The sequence below is a fragment of the Mobula hypostoma genome, chromosome 18, assembly GCF_963921235.1.
Source record: "Mobula hypostoma chromosome 18, sMobHyp1.1, whole genome shotgun sequence".
Taxonomy (NCBI): Eukaryota; Metazoa; Chordata; class Chondrichthyes; order Myliobatiformes; family Myliobatidae; genus Mobula; species Mobula hypostoma.
Genome location: NC_086114.1, coordinates 50,460,885 through 50,476,888, shown reverse-complemented (window position 1 = coordinate 50,476,888; position 16,004 = coordinate 50,460,885). Strand labels below are relative to the sequence as shown.

General features: G+C 44.0%; 1 protein-coding gene across 3 annotated transcripts; it reads left to right on the top strand.

Annotated features, from left to right (window-relative positions):
- Positions 1-252: 252 nt before the first annotated feature.
- Positions 253-5,336, top strand: LOC134358216 (zinc finger CCCH domain-containing protein 10-like). Of its 3 annotated transcripts, none has more exons than XM_063070227.1 (2): positions 253-380; positions 1,764-5,336. In XM_063070227.1, the coding sequence occupies exon 2, from the start codon at positions 1,793-1,795 to the stop codon at positions 2,723-2,725; it is 933 nt and encodes a 310-aa protein (XP_062926297.1). In that variant the 5' UTR covers positions 253-380; positions 1,764-1,792; the 3' UTR covers positions 2,726-5,336. The 3 variants fall into 3 exon arrangements, with proteins under 3 accessions (XP_062926297.1, XP_062926295.1, XP_062926298.1); XM_063070225.1 differs by having other exon boundaries at positions 255-402; XM_063070228.1 differs by lacking the exon at positions 253-380 and adding an exon at positions 923-1,193.
- The last annotated feature ends 10,668 nt before the right edge of the window (positions 5,337-16,004 follow it).

Genomic DNA, 16,004 nt, shown 5'->3' with positions numbered 1-16,004 from the left:
CCAAAATGTGGACTGTTTATTCTCCTTGTCTGACTTGTGAAGTTCCTCTCGCATTTTGTGCGTGTTACTCAAAAAACTCCAGCATCTGCAGAATCTCTTGTGTTTACGTTGATTTAATTTTTTGGTAGGCTTTAAGTTCAGCTTGGCTGGGAGGACCACGTGAGTGCTCGTTGGCATCGAGCTGTGTGCGGCCCAGTGCTCGCGTTCTTGATTCGGAGGACCGTTGTTGGCTCTTTGTCGCTGGAGGACTCGGGGCTGCCAGGTCGGCGCGGCAGGAGGGGACCGGGACCGGCGGACGGAGGCGGCGCCGATACAACAGGCTCAGCGGCGGGGTCGAGGTTTCGTGGTCCAGAAACCCCCGGGACTGGCAGCGATCGGAGGTCGGAGCCCGGAGCCGGGCAGGTGTGGCGGGAGATGCGGAGGGGAGGAGGGAGAGGGATGGGAAAGGAGGTGGGTGGGTGTGGAGGGAGAGGGATGCCAAAGGAGGGGTGGGTGGGGAGGGAGAGGGATGGGAAAGGAGGTGTGGAGGGAGAGGAATGGGAAAGGAGGTGTGGAGGGAGAGGGATGGGAAAGGAGGTGGGAGGGTTAGGGAGGGAGAGGGTTGGACACAGTTTAGGGGAAAGGAGGATTGGGGGAGTGGAGAGGAAGGAGTGGGTGGGTAGGAAGGGGAGGAGGGCACGTGTGGAGGTTAGGAATAGAATGGGTAGTATGGCAGTGGAAGGGAGTGGGGCTGAATGGGGAAAGGTTAGATGTGTTGAGGGGGAAGGTACGGGTATGTGGGAAGGGGTGCTTATGGTGAGGTGAGAGTAAGGGTGGGGATAGAGGGAGAGTAAGAATGGGGATAGGTGGGTCATGGGTGGTGAATGAATATGTTGTGTTAGTGGGACTGGGGGTTAGAATATGGGTAGAGAAAGGTAGTGGGAAGGGACGATTAGGCTGGATAAATAAAGGGGAATGGAGTTGTGTGTGACAATGTGAGGAAGAGGAAAAGCAGGATGAGGGAGATAGGAGAGGTAAGCGAGGGAGTTTGAGAAGGTGATGAGCATGTACATGTAGGTGAAGAGTGGGTGTTTAGACAAAAGCCTGGAGTGGTATGGAGAAGTCAAGGATTCAGGGAATGTTGGAGGTGGGCTGCATAGAACTTTCCCTCCACGACCGTATAATAGCTGGATTGCATAGTTACAGCAGTGAAGGTTGGTTGTGAATCCGGATGGTATGTCTCTGGGGCAATGTGATGCAGTGAACTTTGTCCCCTTTTGAGTTGGTAGATGAGGGGCAGAAGAATGTCTGCATTCCCCACTGTTGCCTCATGTGGCCCCCATTCAATTAGTGTTGAAACGCTGATTGTGGAGAGGGATTAAAATAGAAAAGTCAGCATCTGTAGAAGGAGAATTGGCCAGCGTTTTGTGGCTGCGATGCTCTGTCAGAATTAGATTTATTATTACTGACACGTGGCAAAATTAGTGCTTTTGTGGCAGCAAGATGTAGAAAAAAGTTAAAACAAAAATGAATGATGCAAAAAAGGAATAGCGAGGTTCTGTTCATGGACTGTTCAGAAATGTGATGGCAGACGGGAAGAAGCTGTTCCATTTGTGCGTTGAGTCTGGGTCTTTGGACTCTTATCCCTCCTCCCTGTAGGTAGTAATGAGAAGAGTGCTTGTCCCAAGTGAATAAAACTCTCAGTATAAATTGGCCTCAGATGGGCACGGTATCGTGTGGGGAATGGCCTGTCCAGCACTATACTGTTCTATGTTGCCTTTCAGTGCGTCCAGTCCGGTGAGACCAGCTCACGATGCCAGAGAAGGATAACTTCACCAGCAGTGGAGACAAGGGCGGCAGCAGCTCGGGTGATGTGTGCCGGGACTTCCTGCGTAACGTCTGCAAACGGGGCAAGCGCTGCAAGTTCCAGCACCCGGAGGTAATCGAGGCGTCCGAGCCGGGTGCCTCGGCTGACGAGCTGCCCCTGGCCAAGGGCGAGGTGCCCATCTGCCGTGACTACCTGAACGGAGACTGCCAGCGGGGAGCCAAGTGCAAGTTTCGCCACGTGGAGTCGGAGCTTGCTGGCGGTAGTGGTGGCCCCTACGATCCGGCGCGCCCGTCCATGGCCGCCACACACCGCTTCGACCCGTGCACCGACCTCTGTGATGAGTACGGCGGGCACCTGCTGAAGAGACGGCGGCTGGAGAGCATGCGGTTCGACCTGTATGACTACGGTGTGCCGCGCCCCTTCCCAGTGGACTACCGCTACCTGGAGGAGGAGAACCTAATGCTGCGCAAGAGGGTGGAGGAGCTGAAGAAGCAGGCGTCCAACCTGATGGCCACCAACGAGGTCCTGCTAGAACAGAACGCGCTCTACCGCAACCAGCCCAAGGTGGTGACGCTGGCCAACGAGCAGCAGCTGGCTCCGCCCACCGTGGCCGCCGTCACCGCCTACAACCACACCATCGTGCAGGCCCACAACTCGCTGAGCAGCCAGACGCTGCCGTCCCGGCAGGAGCTGGTGCCCGCCGCCAGTGCCGTGCCCCCAGCCAGCGCTGCCCCACCGCCCCCTGGGCCCCACTTGGCTCCCGAGCTGGCCCTGGCCCAGACGATAGCGCAGAGCATGGCCGCGCCCGTCTCCATCACACAGGCCATCCCGGGCATCACAGTGAGCCATGCCACCACCCCGATGGTCAGCTATGCCATCGCCTCACAGAGCATGAGGATTACGCCAATACCCCACTGAGAACACTACCCCTCTTCGCTTGGGCCTAGGCTTAATTACACATCTCTGACTTGTGTTCCATTGTTTTTACTCTCAAATCCCTGTGTGATGCTGGACATCCTGATCTTTATAATGACAACCCCAGGACAATGTCACAGCTTTTTATGGGGAACAGAGACGCTTGTCTGCTAAATCAGGCAACCGACAGCAATTTCTGTGTGGGGGAAGAAACAGCAACAGTCTTTGTTTTACAATGTATAGTCTCTGCTCCAATACTGCTGGAAACTGGAGGTGAGGAACTCTGAGATTCGTTTGGAAGCGACTATGTACACAACTGCATCACAGACTTTGGACAATTCAAACCAATTGTAATCCATGGCACAAAGATCCCTTGTCACCTGGTTACATTTAAACCGTTTTAGCACATTTTAAGATGCAAATTGTTCATTCAGCCATTCGGAAGAATTGGAGTATGATTTCTACGTAAAGTTTCATCATTCATTTCAGGGTACAGATGGATTCGTATGTTATTTCCCCCTGACTCTGCACATATTTCCACTCCCTCGAAGCATCACAATCTTGACCTGAATCCTAAATTTTAGGAGTTATGAGACTTCATAAAAAACGCAGAAACATTAGAAGCTTCCCACCAGCTGGTGCACGGAGACATTGTGCCTTTTCGTCATATGGTTTACACTTTACAATGAAGAAAATTGTTAGAGTTAACTTTACACAGTAATGCAGTTTTTCTAATTCTGTTTGATTTATGATTTGACATCTGCTAAATAACCTCTGGAGAATTTTACCTGTCATATGTATGGACTGGAAATCAATGCAATTGGAGTGGATTCCAGTAAGGGGCCAACCCCAGCGCTAGCATTTAATGTGACACTATTTTGGCTGAAGTGTGTATATCTTATCCACTGCCAAGACTGTATGTTAGCAGCAAGGTAGGAAAGCTTCACTATTAGCACAGTAACTTTAGCCGGATATTGATTATGGATTTGTCTGTTTTGTCAATGATGGCGTCAGGCACTGCCTTTGTTTACAGCACCTTGGATTGAGTGACTCAAGAGAGTTCCTACTCCTATGGTCCACTAGTCTGCAGTGGCCTTTGTGGACAAGCAATATACTTCCTATGCTTTTGATTGTAATATTCACAAGAATCGTGCAGTGAAGCAACTGCACTAAAAGGCTTTTCTGGAGTGTTAGACACTGAGTGCAGAAACTGCACCTTGTACACTAAGTGATTTGTATTAGCTACAAGTTTATGGGGATAAATTAAAATAATTGCAGGTGCTGGAAATCTGAAATAAAGATAGAAAATGTTAGGAAAAGCTCACCATGTCAGGTAGCACATGTGGAAAGAGAAACAGTTAACAGCAGCACAATGTCATGGCTGGTACAGCCGCTGGCTCCCAGCTCCAGAGAGCTGGGTTCGGTCCTACCTCTGGTCTGTTTGTCCGCCCGGTGACCGCGTGGGTTTCCCCCTACATCCCCAAAAATGTGCAGATTGATAGTTAAATGGCCACTGAAATTGTCCCTACTGGGTAGGTGAGTGGTAGAATCAGGGGATAGTTGATGACATTGGGGAGAGGATGAAATGGGAGTAATGTCAGACTGATAATGGAGTTTGATGTCCAGTGCGGACTCTGTGGGCCAAAGGGCCTGTTTCCACACTGTTTGAAACAAAAAAAAAATCAGTCAAAAAAAAGTCTGACAGGCTACGAAAGTCTGTGACTGGCTTTTAGGTGGGGAACAGTTTATCAGTTCTAATGAAGGGGATAGGACCTGAAACAGTGGCTGTCATTTCTCCTTCCACAGAGACTGCCTGACCTGCTGAGTTTTACACCACCATTGTTTCTATTACAAGTCTGCAAGAATCACGGGGAGTCTGCAGTGGTACAAGAATTGATTCTTCCCACTGCTGATCTGTTGCTAGTTCCAATCAATGGGCAATTTGTTTCCAGCCCTCGGACTCCAGTTGCAATGAGACTTATTGGTGGGGTGGGTTTTGTGGGAAGAAATGGTAGGCATTCTGTGCAGGTATCACTGAATTGTCAGGACTCAATTAACCTTGTGGTCCTCTAGAATATTTCTTAAATGGTATTTTTTTAAATCTCACAATTGCTGCAACCTTTTAAAGTGATGCAAATAAACTTGAATGTATAGTGCTATGAATATTAAACCTTGAATGGATTGTTCATTTATTATGTGCCATGTTGTATGATGTGGGCAATCGTCGTCTTCCCCTGAACATGATTGTTCTTGGCAAATTTTCCTACAGAAGTGATTTACCATTGTCGTCTTCTGGGCAGTGTCTTTACAAGAGGGGTGATCCCAGTCATCATCAATACTCTTCAGGGATTGTCTGCCTGGCGTCATTGATCGCATAACCAGGTCTTGTGATCTGCACTGGCTGCTCATGCAACCATCCACCACCTGCTCCTGTGGTTTCACGTGACCCTGATTGAGGAGCTAAGCAGATGCTGCGCCTTGTCGAAAGGTGACCTGCAGGCTAGCAGGGGGAAGGAGCACCTTACTTCTTTGGTAGAGATGTATCTCCCCCCTGCCACCCACTGAATGTATAGTTGTATGAATATTAAACCTGACTCTTTTTGGATTTGCCTGTATTTCCTCAACAGCACCTTAATTTAAATATCCAATTGTAAGTTGTATCGAAGATTCGCTCAAAGATTAAAGATCAGCTTTACTTGTCAAATGTACATCGAAACGTGCAGTGAAATATATCATTTGCGTCAAATCGATGCGGATTGTGCTGGGGGCAGCCTGCACGTGTCGCCACATTGCATGCCCACAATTCTTTCTTGACGTTACTGAAGCTCATTTGTATTGGCTATTGATGCACAGATTTGCTTGTATAACCTTCTCAGGCAGTTGGTGATTTGATGTGTTTGGAACTGAGTGGGGGAACTGTTCCATGTCTTGCCCCCGAACATTTGCTGGATAGATTAGCTTCTTGCCTGAAAGGAGATTTAAGTGTTAATGTACGTTTCTAAAGAGGTTGATCAAATTAATGTGTCATCTTTGACTGTCCCTCTCTACAACTGCCTAAATTCTTGGATTCTCCCCTTAATCCTAAACTCTTGAATTTTTCCGTCTCCAACCAAAGACCTCTGATGACACATTAACCATCAAGCATCCATTTACACTAATCCCAACATTGTCCACTATCCCACCCCCAATCTCTCCCATTTATCCACACCCTAGCAACAATTGGCCAAGTGGTTAAGGCGTTCATCTCGTGATCTGAAGGTCACTAGTTTGAGCCTTGGCTGAGGCTGTGTGTGTGTCCTTGAGCAAGGCACTTAACCACACATTACTCTATGACGACACCAGTGCCAAGCTGTATGGATCCTAATGCCCTTCCCTTGGATAACCAGTGACGTGGAGAGGGGAGACTTGCAACATGGGCAACTGCCAGTCTTCCATACAACCTTGCCCAGGCCTACGCCCTGGAAACCTTCATGAGACTGAAGGAGGCCTACAGAATAGCAACAATTTAGAGAGGCCAGTTAACCTACCAACCTATATATCTTTGGAATGTCAGAGAAACAGAACAACTCGTAGAAACCTATGGAGTCACAGGGAGAACATGCAAGCGCCACATAGAGCCAGTTGTCAGAGCTAAACCCAGGTCACTGGATCAGTGAGACAGTAGTTCTTACAGTCATCACATCTTCCTTTAATTCGGTACTGCTTGACTGTCAGCATTTGATATTTCTCTTTCAGATCTAGCATTTGCAGCTTTCAACATTTGTGCTTTAGTATCTTACTAATTGACAGTCCTACAAAGTGGTTTGGATGATGTTTCTACGTTCTGAAGTCATTGTGTAAATGAATTTTTTTAAAAAGAGCTGTTTGTCTAGGTACCATATCCGATGCGGACTTTGGTGACCATGGTTTTCCATATAGATCTAGCCTTCATTTTTTGGATGACTTCCATTTCCTCGATGTGTAGCCACCTGGCTAAGCTTTTGGTGTGCATAAGCCGAGGTCTTCCTCTAGGTTTGCTCCCCTCAATCTTTCCAGAGTATGAGTTTTTCTAGTTCATCTTTCCGCATGATGTGTCCTAGGAATCTTGAGTTGTCTTTCTCTTATTGTTGGTATGAGTGATCGAACTGCTTGGGCTCTTCTGAGAACTTCTTCATTTGATGTGTGTGTGGTCCATGATATTTTTAACATTCTCCTGTAGAACCATAATTCAGCTGCTTCTAGTCTCTTTTCCATTGCTGGAGAAATGGTCCAGCGTTCACTTCCATAAGTCAGGATAGAATAAATGAGGCACTGCAGTATTCTGTTTTTAGTGTACCTGCTCATCTTTCTGTCTGTTAATATGGCCTTGATTTTTTGGAAAGCTTCTTTCGCCATTGCTATTCTGTATTTGATATCTGTGTCGCATCTGCCATTACTTGTTATTAGGCTGCCAAGATATTTGAATTTGTTGACTTGTTTGATGTTTGTATTTCCGATCTTGATCACACATTGTGGGATGTTTGTCTTTCTGGAGATGACCATGCTTTCTGTCGTCTTGGTGTTGATTGAGAGGGCTCTGCGATTACTTTCTACTGCCACTGTCGTGAATAGTTCTTGAAGTTTTGTTTCTGAGTAAGCTATTACTACGATGTCATCAGCATATCTGATGTTATTTATATTATGGCCTCCAGTTGTGGATCCTTTGTCTTTGATACTTCTCAAGATATTTTCACTATACAGGTTGAATAAGTCTGGCGAAAAGACACAATCTTGCCTGACTCCTCTCATGATATTCACATACTCACTCACTTCTCCTTCTAATCTGATGGATGATGTCTGGTCCCAGTATAAGTTTCTTAAGAAACATTTATCTTTCCCATCTATGTCAAGATCTTGAAGCATTTCCAGAAGATCTTGCTGTCTGACGGTGTCAAAAGCTTTTGTATAGTCAATGAAACATAGGTAGATGTCTTTTTGTACCTGGATGGCTCGTTCACAGATCATCCATAGCATGAAAATTGCATTTCTTGTTCCAGTGTTTTCCACAAAGCCGCATGTTCTTTACTGATTTCTGGTTTTATACAGTGTCTTGCTCTCATCATGATTACTCTGAGAATAATTTTTGCCATGTGGCTCATCAGGCTTATTGTACGATGTAACTCACATTCCGTTGCTCCCTCTTTCTTTAGAAGTGTGATGAACACTGATTTACTTAAATCATCAGGTATCTCCCCATGATCATAGATTTCATTTGCCATTTCTATTATTTTCTCTATTCCAAAATCTTCTAAGGCCAGTATCATTTCAACAGCGATGTCTGGACCAGTTGCTCTGTTATGTTTTATTTATTTACGGCTGCTCGAATTTCTGATTTTAGAATGCTGGGTGCTTCAAGATTTTTTATGTTCGTTTTTTCTCCTCTTTGGTCTTCAAAAAGTTCTTTTATATATTCTGTCCATCTGTTTAGGATTTCCTCTTTGTTCATAATTAAGCTGCCATCTTTCGCCTTGATGCATCCACTTGCTGAGCAAGGTAATTTCCCCATTAGTTCTTTAATCTTATTGTGCATCAACTTTGTTCCAGGATTATGGGTTTGTAGCATTTCTATCTCTGAGCAATTTTCATTTAGCCATCTGTCTTTAGCTTCTCTGCATGTTCTTTTTATTGTCTTATCAAGTTGTTTGTATTCTTCGCTGTCTCTTAGTTTGATGGTCTATTTTTGTTGCATCAATTGTATTATATCTTCAGTTATCCATTTCTTCTTACTTTTCAGTTCTTTTCGTGGGATGGTTTCTTTTGCAGCTACAACCATGAATTCCTTCAGTATGTCCCAGGAAGATTTGCCGCCTTCATCCTGCAGCAATTGAAAATGGTTTTTCACCTTGATTGTGTATTCTGTTTTCAGATGAGGGTTGTTTTGTAGTTGTTGATAATCCAGCGTTCTGATCTTTTTGGTTTCTTTAATTTTCTCATCTTTATTTTCATTTTGCAAATGACTGGTATGTGGTCGCTTCCACAGTCTGCTCCAGGGTAGCTTTTAGATTGAGTTATCGAGTTTTTGAATCTGTTATTGATTGTTATGTAGTCGATTTGATTTTTGTTGTTCCCGTCTGGGCTTCTCCATGTCCATTTCCTTCTTGAATGTTGTTTAAATCAAGTGTTGGTGACTATCTGATTGTTTGTTTTACACCATGATATAAGCTTTTCTCCTCTTTCATTTCTTTCTCCCAATCCCTGGTCTCCAACAGTATGGTCTTTTCTTCCCTCACCGACTTTTGCATTGAAGTCGCCCATGACTATGATGGCTTCTTGTGATTTGCATTCTTCTAGTGCTTTGTCTAGGGAGTGGTAGAAGGCATCAATTTCTTCCTCTGAGCTTCCCATTGTGGGTGCATATACTTGGATGATGGAGATGTTGTTTTGTTGTCCTTTTAGTTTGATTAGCATCATTCTGTCTGAGGTATATCAGTATCCTAGCAGGCTCTTGGATGTTTCTTTGTCTAAGATGATTGCAACACCCTTTATGTGTTTACCTCCACCAGAGTATATCATCCTGTCATCGTCTGATTGGAATACTCCAGTGCCTTTCCATCTTATTTCAGTTAGGCCTAGGATGCTGACTTCTAACCTCTTCGTTTCTAATTTTACGTTTTCTAGCTTACCGTCTTGGTGCAGGGTTCGAACATTGCAAGTGGCAATTCGCAGTCTCTTGTTCTTGTAGACAGTAGTGGTATGATGATCCGGGCCCACCTGTCTGTTTACATGATACCCCGTACCGAACGAGGTATCCACACTATTTGTAAGTGGGCTGCCATTTACGCTGTTGTCTTTTACATTTGTGTATGTATTAACCATGGTTGTACTAGGGATAAAATACAAGAAGTAGCTTCCCCTTGCTTACTTCCGATGCAGTGTCTTTACAAGACGGGTGAACCTGAACATTGTCCTATTAAAAGGATCTACTGCTCAGCGTCTGAGAAGCAGGAACCATCGATTGTGTTACTCACAACTTGCCTTCTGCTTCATCCACCACCTGCATTCCGTGGCTTCACTGTAACCCAAGTAGGGAGGCTAACAGGTGCTACACCTTGCCTAAGGGTGACCTGGAGGTAGCTGTGGTTAGTGGTTTCCTCATTACCCAAAGCAAATGCTCCACAGCCGGATGTAGTTTATCCTCATACCCAGGAGAGAAAAAGAGCTACTTAAACATAGAAACATAGAAAATAGGTGCAGGAGTAGGCCATTCGGCCCTTCGAGCCTGCACTGCCATTCAGTATGATCATGGCTGATCATCCAACTCAGAACCCTGCACCAGCCTTCCCTCCATACCCCCTGATCCCTTTAGCCACAAGGGCCATATCAAACTCCCTCTTAAATATAGCCAATGAACTGGCCTCAGCTGTTTCCTGTGGCAGAGAATTCCACAGATTCACCACTCTCTGTGTGAAGAAGTTTTTCCTAATCTCAGTCCTAAAAGGCTTCCCCTTTATCCTCAAACTGTGACCCCTCGTGCTGGACTTCCCCAACACCGGGAACAATCTTCCTGCATCTAGCCTGTCCAATCCCTTTAGGATTTTATACGTTTCAATCAGATCCCCCCTCAATCTTCTAAATTCCAATGAGTATAAGCCTAGTTCATCCAGTCTTTCATCATATGAAAGTCCTGCCATCCCAGGAATCAATCTGGTGAACCTTCTTTGTACTCCCTCTATGGCAAGGATGTCTTTCCTCAGATTAGGGGACGAAAACTGCACACAATACTCCAGGTGTGGTCTCACCAAGGCCTTGTACAACTGCTGTAGTACCTCCCTGCTCCTGTACTCGAATCCTCTTGCTATAAATGCCAGCATACCATTCGCCTTTTTCACCGCCTGCTGTACCTGCATGCCCACTTTCAATGACTGGTGTATAATGACACCCAGGTCTCGTTGCACCTCCCCTTTTCCTAATCGGCCACCATTCAGATAATAATCTGTTTTCCTGTTTTTGCCACCAAAGTGGATAACTTCACATTTATCCACATTAAATTTCATCTGCCATGAATTTGCCCACTCACCCAACCTATCCAAGTCACCCTGCATCCTCTTAGCATCCTCCTCACAGCTAACACTGCCGCCCAGCTTTGTGTCATCCGCAAACTTGGAGATGCTGCATTTAATTCCCTCATCCAAGTCATTAATATATATTGTAAACAACCGGGGTCCCAGCACTGAGCCTTGCGGTACCCCACTAGTCACTGCCTGCCATTCTTGTCCTACTTGTCATTCTTGTCCTACTTTTAGGTACCACATGTTCATGCAATCTGGTCGTAGCTTGAATTCCAGTGATACGGATTTGCCCCTGGATTTCACTCCAGTTTACAAAGTCAGAAATGTTGCCGTGACAGAGTTCCCACACAGAAGAAAATGCTTATGTCCATGACGAGTCCATCCCACCATTTTCCCAAATGCTCATTTGTATATTGGGGTTGTACATCAGTCAGCAGTTCATAAACTAGGGAAACCTGTATTAGGAATACATGTAGTGGATACAATGTGATTTTATGACAGTGCCAAAATTAACCAAGTTGAATCACTTAATCTGATTGGTTGTTTCTTGTGTTTGTAGGTTCAATGATATCAGTTTGTTTTAAGAAATTGTTCCTTACGTCTTTTAAAGGTATTTGTCCTTTAATAATTAAGCCACCTGCACATTCAGCTTGAACCAGATGTGAAACAGCAGGTCAGTCAAAAGTTTCACCTTTATGGCTATTCACCCAATGCACGTTGTGGTAAATTCCAACCTGACTTGAGGCCAAGATCATCAATCTGGTCCAATTACATTGAAAGGAGGGTTGCTGTGGGGCACCTGACTGTTTGGAAATCTAATCTCTTGTGATAAGCAGAGCTGTTTGATCCAATGCTTATTTCAATATAGGGAAACGGTGAAGGAGTTCACACATGTCAGGACATTTATTAAAAAAATCTGTCATAATCCAAACAACTTTCATAACCTTTATCTTGACACTTTGCGATCTAATTTAAGAAAGTCGAGTCTTTGAATAGATTTTGATTTTAAATAGTGGCTTTATTTTCTATACCTTTTCCCAATACACCATATCATGAGATTGTACGTTTATTTCCTCATGGAATGATAAATATAGTTATCGATGTTAAGGTAAGCTGCTGAAAGAACTCCCCTCAAATTCCTGTGTCAGTTGTATTGTTCCTAGGTATTGGCCTTTAAGAGAAACTGGCCTCCTCAGAATTTTTAATATAATTAGAATAGAGGTATTTTAATTAAAATATACAATACATTTCTGTACAAGGTAGATGTAGAGAAGATATTCCTCTGAGTAATGGTGAGCCAGGGAGATTATGTAACATTTAGGATCACAACTCCCAAACTAACAAGATAGACAGGCATTCAAGAGATTATTTCTAAATTCTGTTTTCTATCTCCTAACAAGTCCCCAATTCACATCAAAATATTACACCAATATCCTGTGCTCCATTGTTAGAAAATAGCCTTCCTTCTGAAAATACAAATACATCACGTTAAAAATGTTTTGTCCTATTCTATGAATTAGTCACAAACTAAACTCAACATATTTATCAGTTACAATTTCCCCCTCATAAATCCACTTTGGCTCTGTCCAATGTTATAAATTTAGGCATGAAATGACAAATAATGAAAATCCAAATGGTAATGAAGTGGTTAGCATAATGCTATTACAGCACCGATGACCTGGGTTCAATTCCACGGCTATCTGTAAGGAGTTTTATACGCTCTCTCTGCGACCATGTGGGTTTCCTCGGTTTCCTCCTACGTTCCAAACTGGGCCAGAAGGGCCTGTTACTGTGCTGCATCGGAATAAAAATAAAACAAGCCCAACCTTTGGCACCTTTCATACTTCTTCCTTCAGAGATGGATGGTTATGCCTTCCAAGGTTTTCCGGTTTCTTAATCAATTATTAACTGTTTTTGTACCTTGGTTGTCTTCCCCAACTGCTACTACTCACTCTACCCTAGACATATGGCAACTGACAACATTTCCACCATGGATATGTACCAGTTTTTATCTGCAAACTACCCGACACGTGGCAACTGACAACATTTTCACTTGGATATGTACCAGTTTTTCAATATCTGCAAACTTAATCTTGTCCCTCACATTGAAGTCTAAACCTCTTGCTCCCTCATACATACACTTTAAGGGATCATGTACTATTCAGGGGGGAGAATTGCCTTCCGGTTGTTGACCATGAAATTTGTGCCTTTTGCCATTTTCCCTAGCATCCCATGCATTCCGCTGCAATCTCTGTCATGTAGAATCTTGCTCAAAGCTTGTGTATAACCTAAAACTAGAGGTGTTGATAGCATTAATGTGCAATAAATAAATACAAGCCTGCAGTCTGCTTCTAGTTGCCCAAGCCCTAAATTTTGGTAAACCCTCTACAAGATGCACCTTAGAGATTATAGTATTCAGTCACTTGCCTGCCTTGATGCCACTGTTTATGTAATATCAAAACTTAATAGAACAATATTATAGTTTTATTACCACCAAAATTCTTGGCTGTCAATTATGCTGAGTGCCAATTTTCCTAGTACGCACTAACGCCACTTATTTAATCGATGCAGCATTTGTATTAACTTCAGGTTATCAATTTTCTTGAAGTGTAAAATACAAAAGTTCAGGTGGAAGTTTGTAATACGGTAGCATGCTGATTACATACATCTGGTAACTTTATTTAATATTACAAGCACTAAATCAGTTGTGCTCTGTGTAGGTCATACAGCACACAACTCCATACAATGCAAACCTTTAACTGTAATAAAATCTTGCATTCCTTTGTCACTTGTACCTTTGTAAAATGTTCTACATTAAGCTGAACAGCTGTTCTCCAAGTTTGATTCTTTAGAACATATTAATGTTTTAAAGCAGAGAACTGGAATTGTTCCTTAAGAAGAAGAATGAAGCAGTTTGCAGTTTTTCAGGTAAGATTAATATCCACTCTCGCCTGGCTTTCCATGAGCCTGGCTGTGGACATCACACTGCATTAATGTTGATTCTCTTGTCTTTCATAGGATTTCCACTGTCTAAGCAGGGCAATTACACAACCTTGAAAGGCTGTTCTCTATGAAGGTGATGCCTTGTTTGCTGAATTCCTTGGTGCAACTAAATTTATCCCCTCTCCAATGAATGTGTTCTCTGCAAATGCTTGCCCACACCATTAATGCTTCAACAAAACTAAACTCAGTAAATTTCACCACTTGATGCCATCCTGTAATCTTGTGTATCCTATGAAGTGTGGTCACTATTTTAAGGTAGAAGTGTAGTAATTTATAATTACACCCATTTACAGCATCTGCAAGAAGTGCTGACTCAAGGCAAAATCCAAGGCTCCCCGCCCTCTGGATTGTGCCTCCTCCCCTCAGTTACTTTCAAGCAGGAAGTACAGAAGCCTGAAGTCCCATGCCACTGGGTTCAAGAACCGTATTTCCTACAATCATCGGATACCTGCTTCAACAATGGAAGAAAACAGACCATCTCTTGCACTACCATGGACTTGATTTTGTTTGTGATTTTGTGCATATTATCATTGCTTTACACAATCTTTCTCTGTGTATAATCTCTATTGTGTATGTGCTGAATCCGTGTGTCTGGGATGCTGTTCCAAGGGAGTTTTTCATTGTTACTGTACAAATTTGACTTGACTGTGCAACAAGATCCCATAGTTATCAAATGGTGTGTGAAGGACTGTGGATAACCCATTTCCACCTCTCCCCACCTGACGTTTAAAATGGATATTTTGATGTTCTTAGCAGACTTCAAGATCTCATCTGAAAACTAGGTTCCTCTGTCTCGTTCGCTCAGTTCACACTCCACTGGGAAATCTCACTGTCAGTTCACAAAATATTTTTAATGATTTGTAAACTGAGCTGCTGAGTTTTTTCAAAGACTGGCTTCATCAGTAGAGCCTCTTATTAACCAGGTTTACTTTCAGGTCTTGCAGTTAATGGGAGATCCACAATGAAAAAGAACACATAAAATTGCATAGGAATAGAGGTTAGAACATAGAAAACCTACAGCACAATACAGGCCCTTTGGCCCACAATGCTGTACCGAACATGTACTTACCCATAGCCCTCTATTTTTCTAAGCTCCATGTACCTATTCAGGAGTCTCCTAAAAGACCCTATCGTATCCGCCTCCACCACTGTCGCCGGCAGCCCATTCCACACACTCACCACTCTCTGCATAAAAAACTTACCACTGACATCTCCTCTGTACCTACTTCCAAGCACCTTAGAACTGTACCCTCTCGCGTTAGCCATTTCAGCCCTGGGAAAAAGCTTCTGATTATCCACACAATCAATGCCTCTCATCATCTTATACACCTCTATGAAGTCACCTCTCATCCTCTGCCGCTCCAAGGAGAAAAAACAGAGTTCACTCAATCTATTCTCATAAGGCATGCTCCCCAATCCAGGTAACATCCTTGTAGATATCCTCTGCACCCTTTCTGGAGTTTCAACATCCTACCCCTAGTAAGGTGACCAGAACTGAGCACAGTACTCCAGTGGGGTCTGACTAGGGTCCCATATAACTGTAACATTACCTCTCTGTAACAATCCCACAGTTGATGAAGGCCAATGTGCCGTATGCCTTCTTAACCACAGTCAACCTGCACAGCACATTTGCGTGTCCTATGGACTCAAGCCCCAAGATCCCTCGGATCCTCCACACTGCTAAGAGTCTTACCATTAATACTATATTCTGCCGTAATATTTGACATACCAAATGAACCACCTCGCACTTATCTGGGTTGAACTCCATCTGCCACTTCTCAGCCCAGTTTTGCATCCTATTGATGTCCCGCTGTAACCTCTCAGAGCCCTCCACACTATCCACAACACCCCAACCTTTGTGTCATCAGCAAATTTACTAACCCATCACTCCACTTACTCATCCAGGTCATTTATAAAAATCACGAAGAGAAGGGGTCCAAGAACAGATCCCTGAGGCACACCATTGGTCACCGACCTCCATGCAGAATATGACCCATCTACAACCAAGCTTTGCCTTCTGTGGGTAAGTAAATTCTGGATCCACAAAGCAAGATCCCCTTGAATCCCATGAAGAAGAAGAAAGCCCTTAACTCCAAGTGGAGTCATCGGACACCTGTGGTGATGGTGTTTTTTTTTAGTAGGCTTTTTTTTAACGAGGCTGAGTTGCTAGCTTGACAGATGGAAAGTGTGCAAGGGAGCCGGCTGGATTTGACCTTGGGAGCCTTCAGTCCGAAGTCTGGCGCTGATGCCAC

What these genes read in the sequence shown, in the direction of transcription:
- LOC134358216 (XM_063070227.1), top strand. Translation starts at nt 1,793, where the DNA reads ATGCCAGAGAAGGATAACTTCACCAGCAGTGGAGACAAGGGCGGCAGC.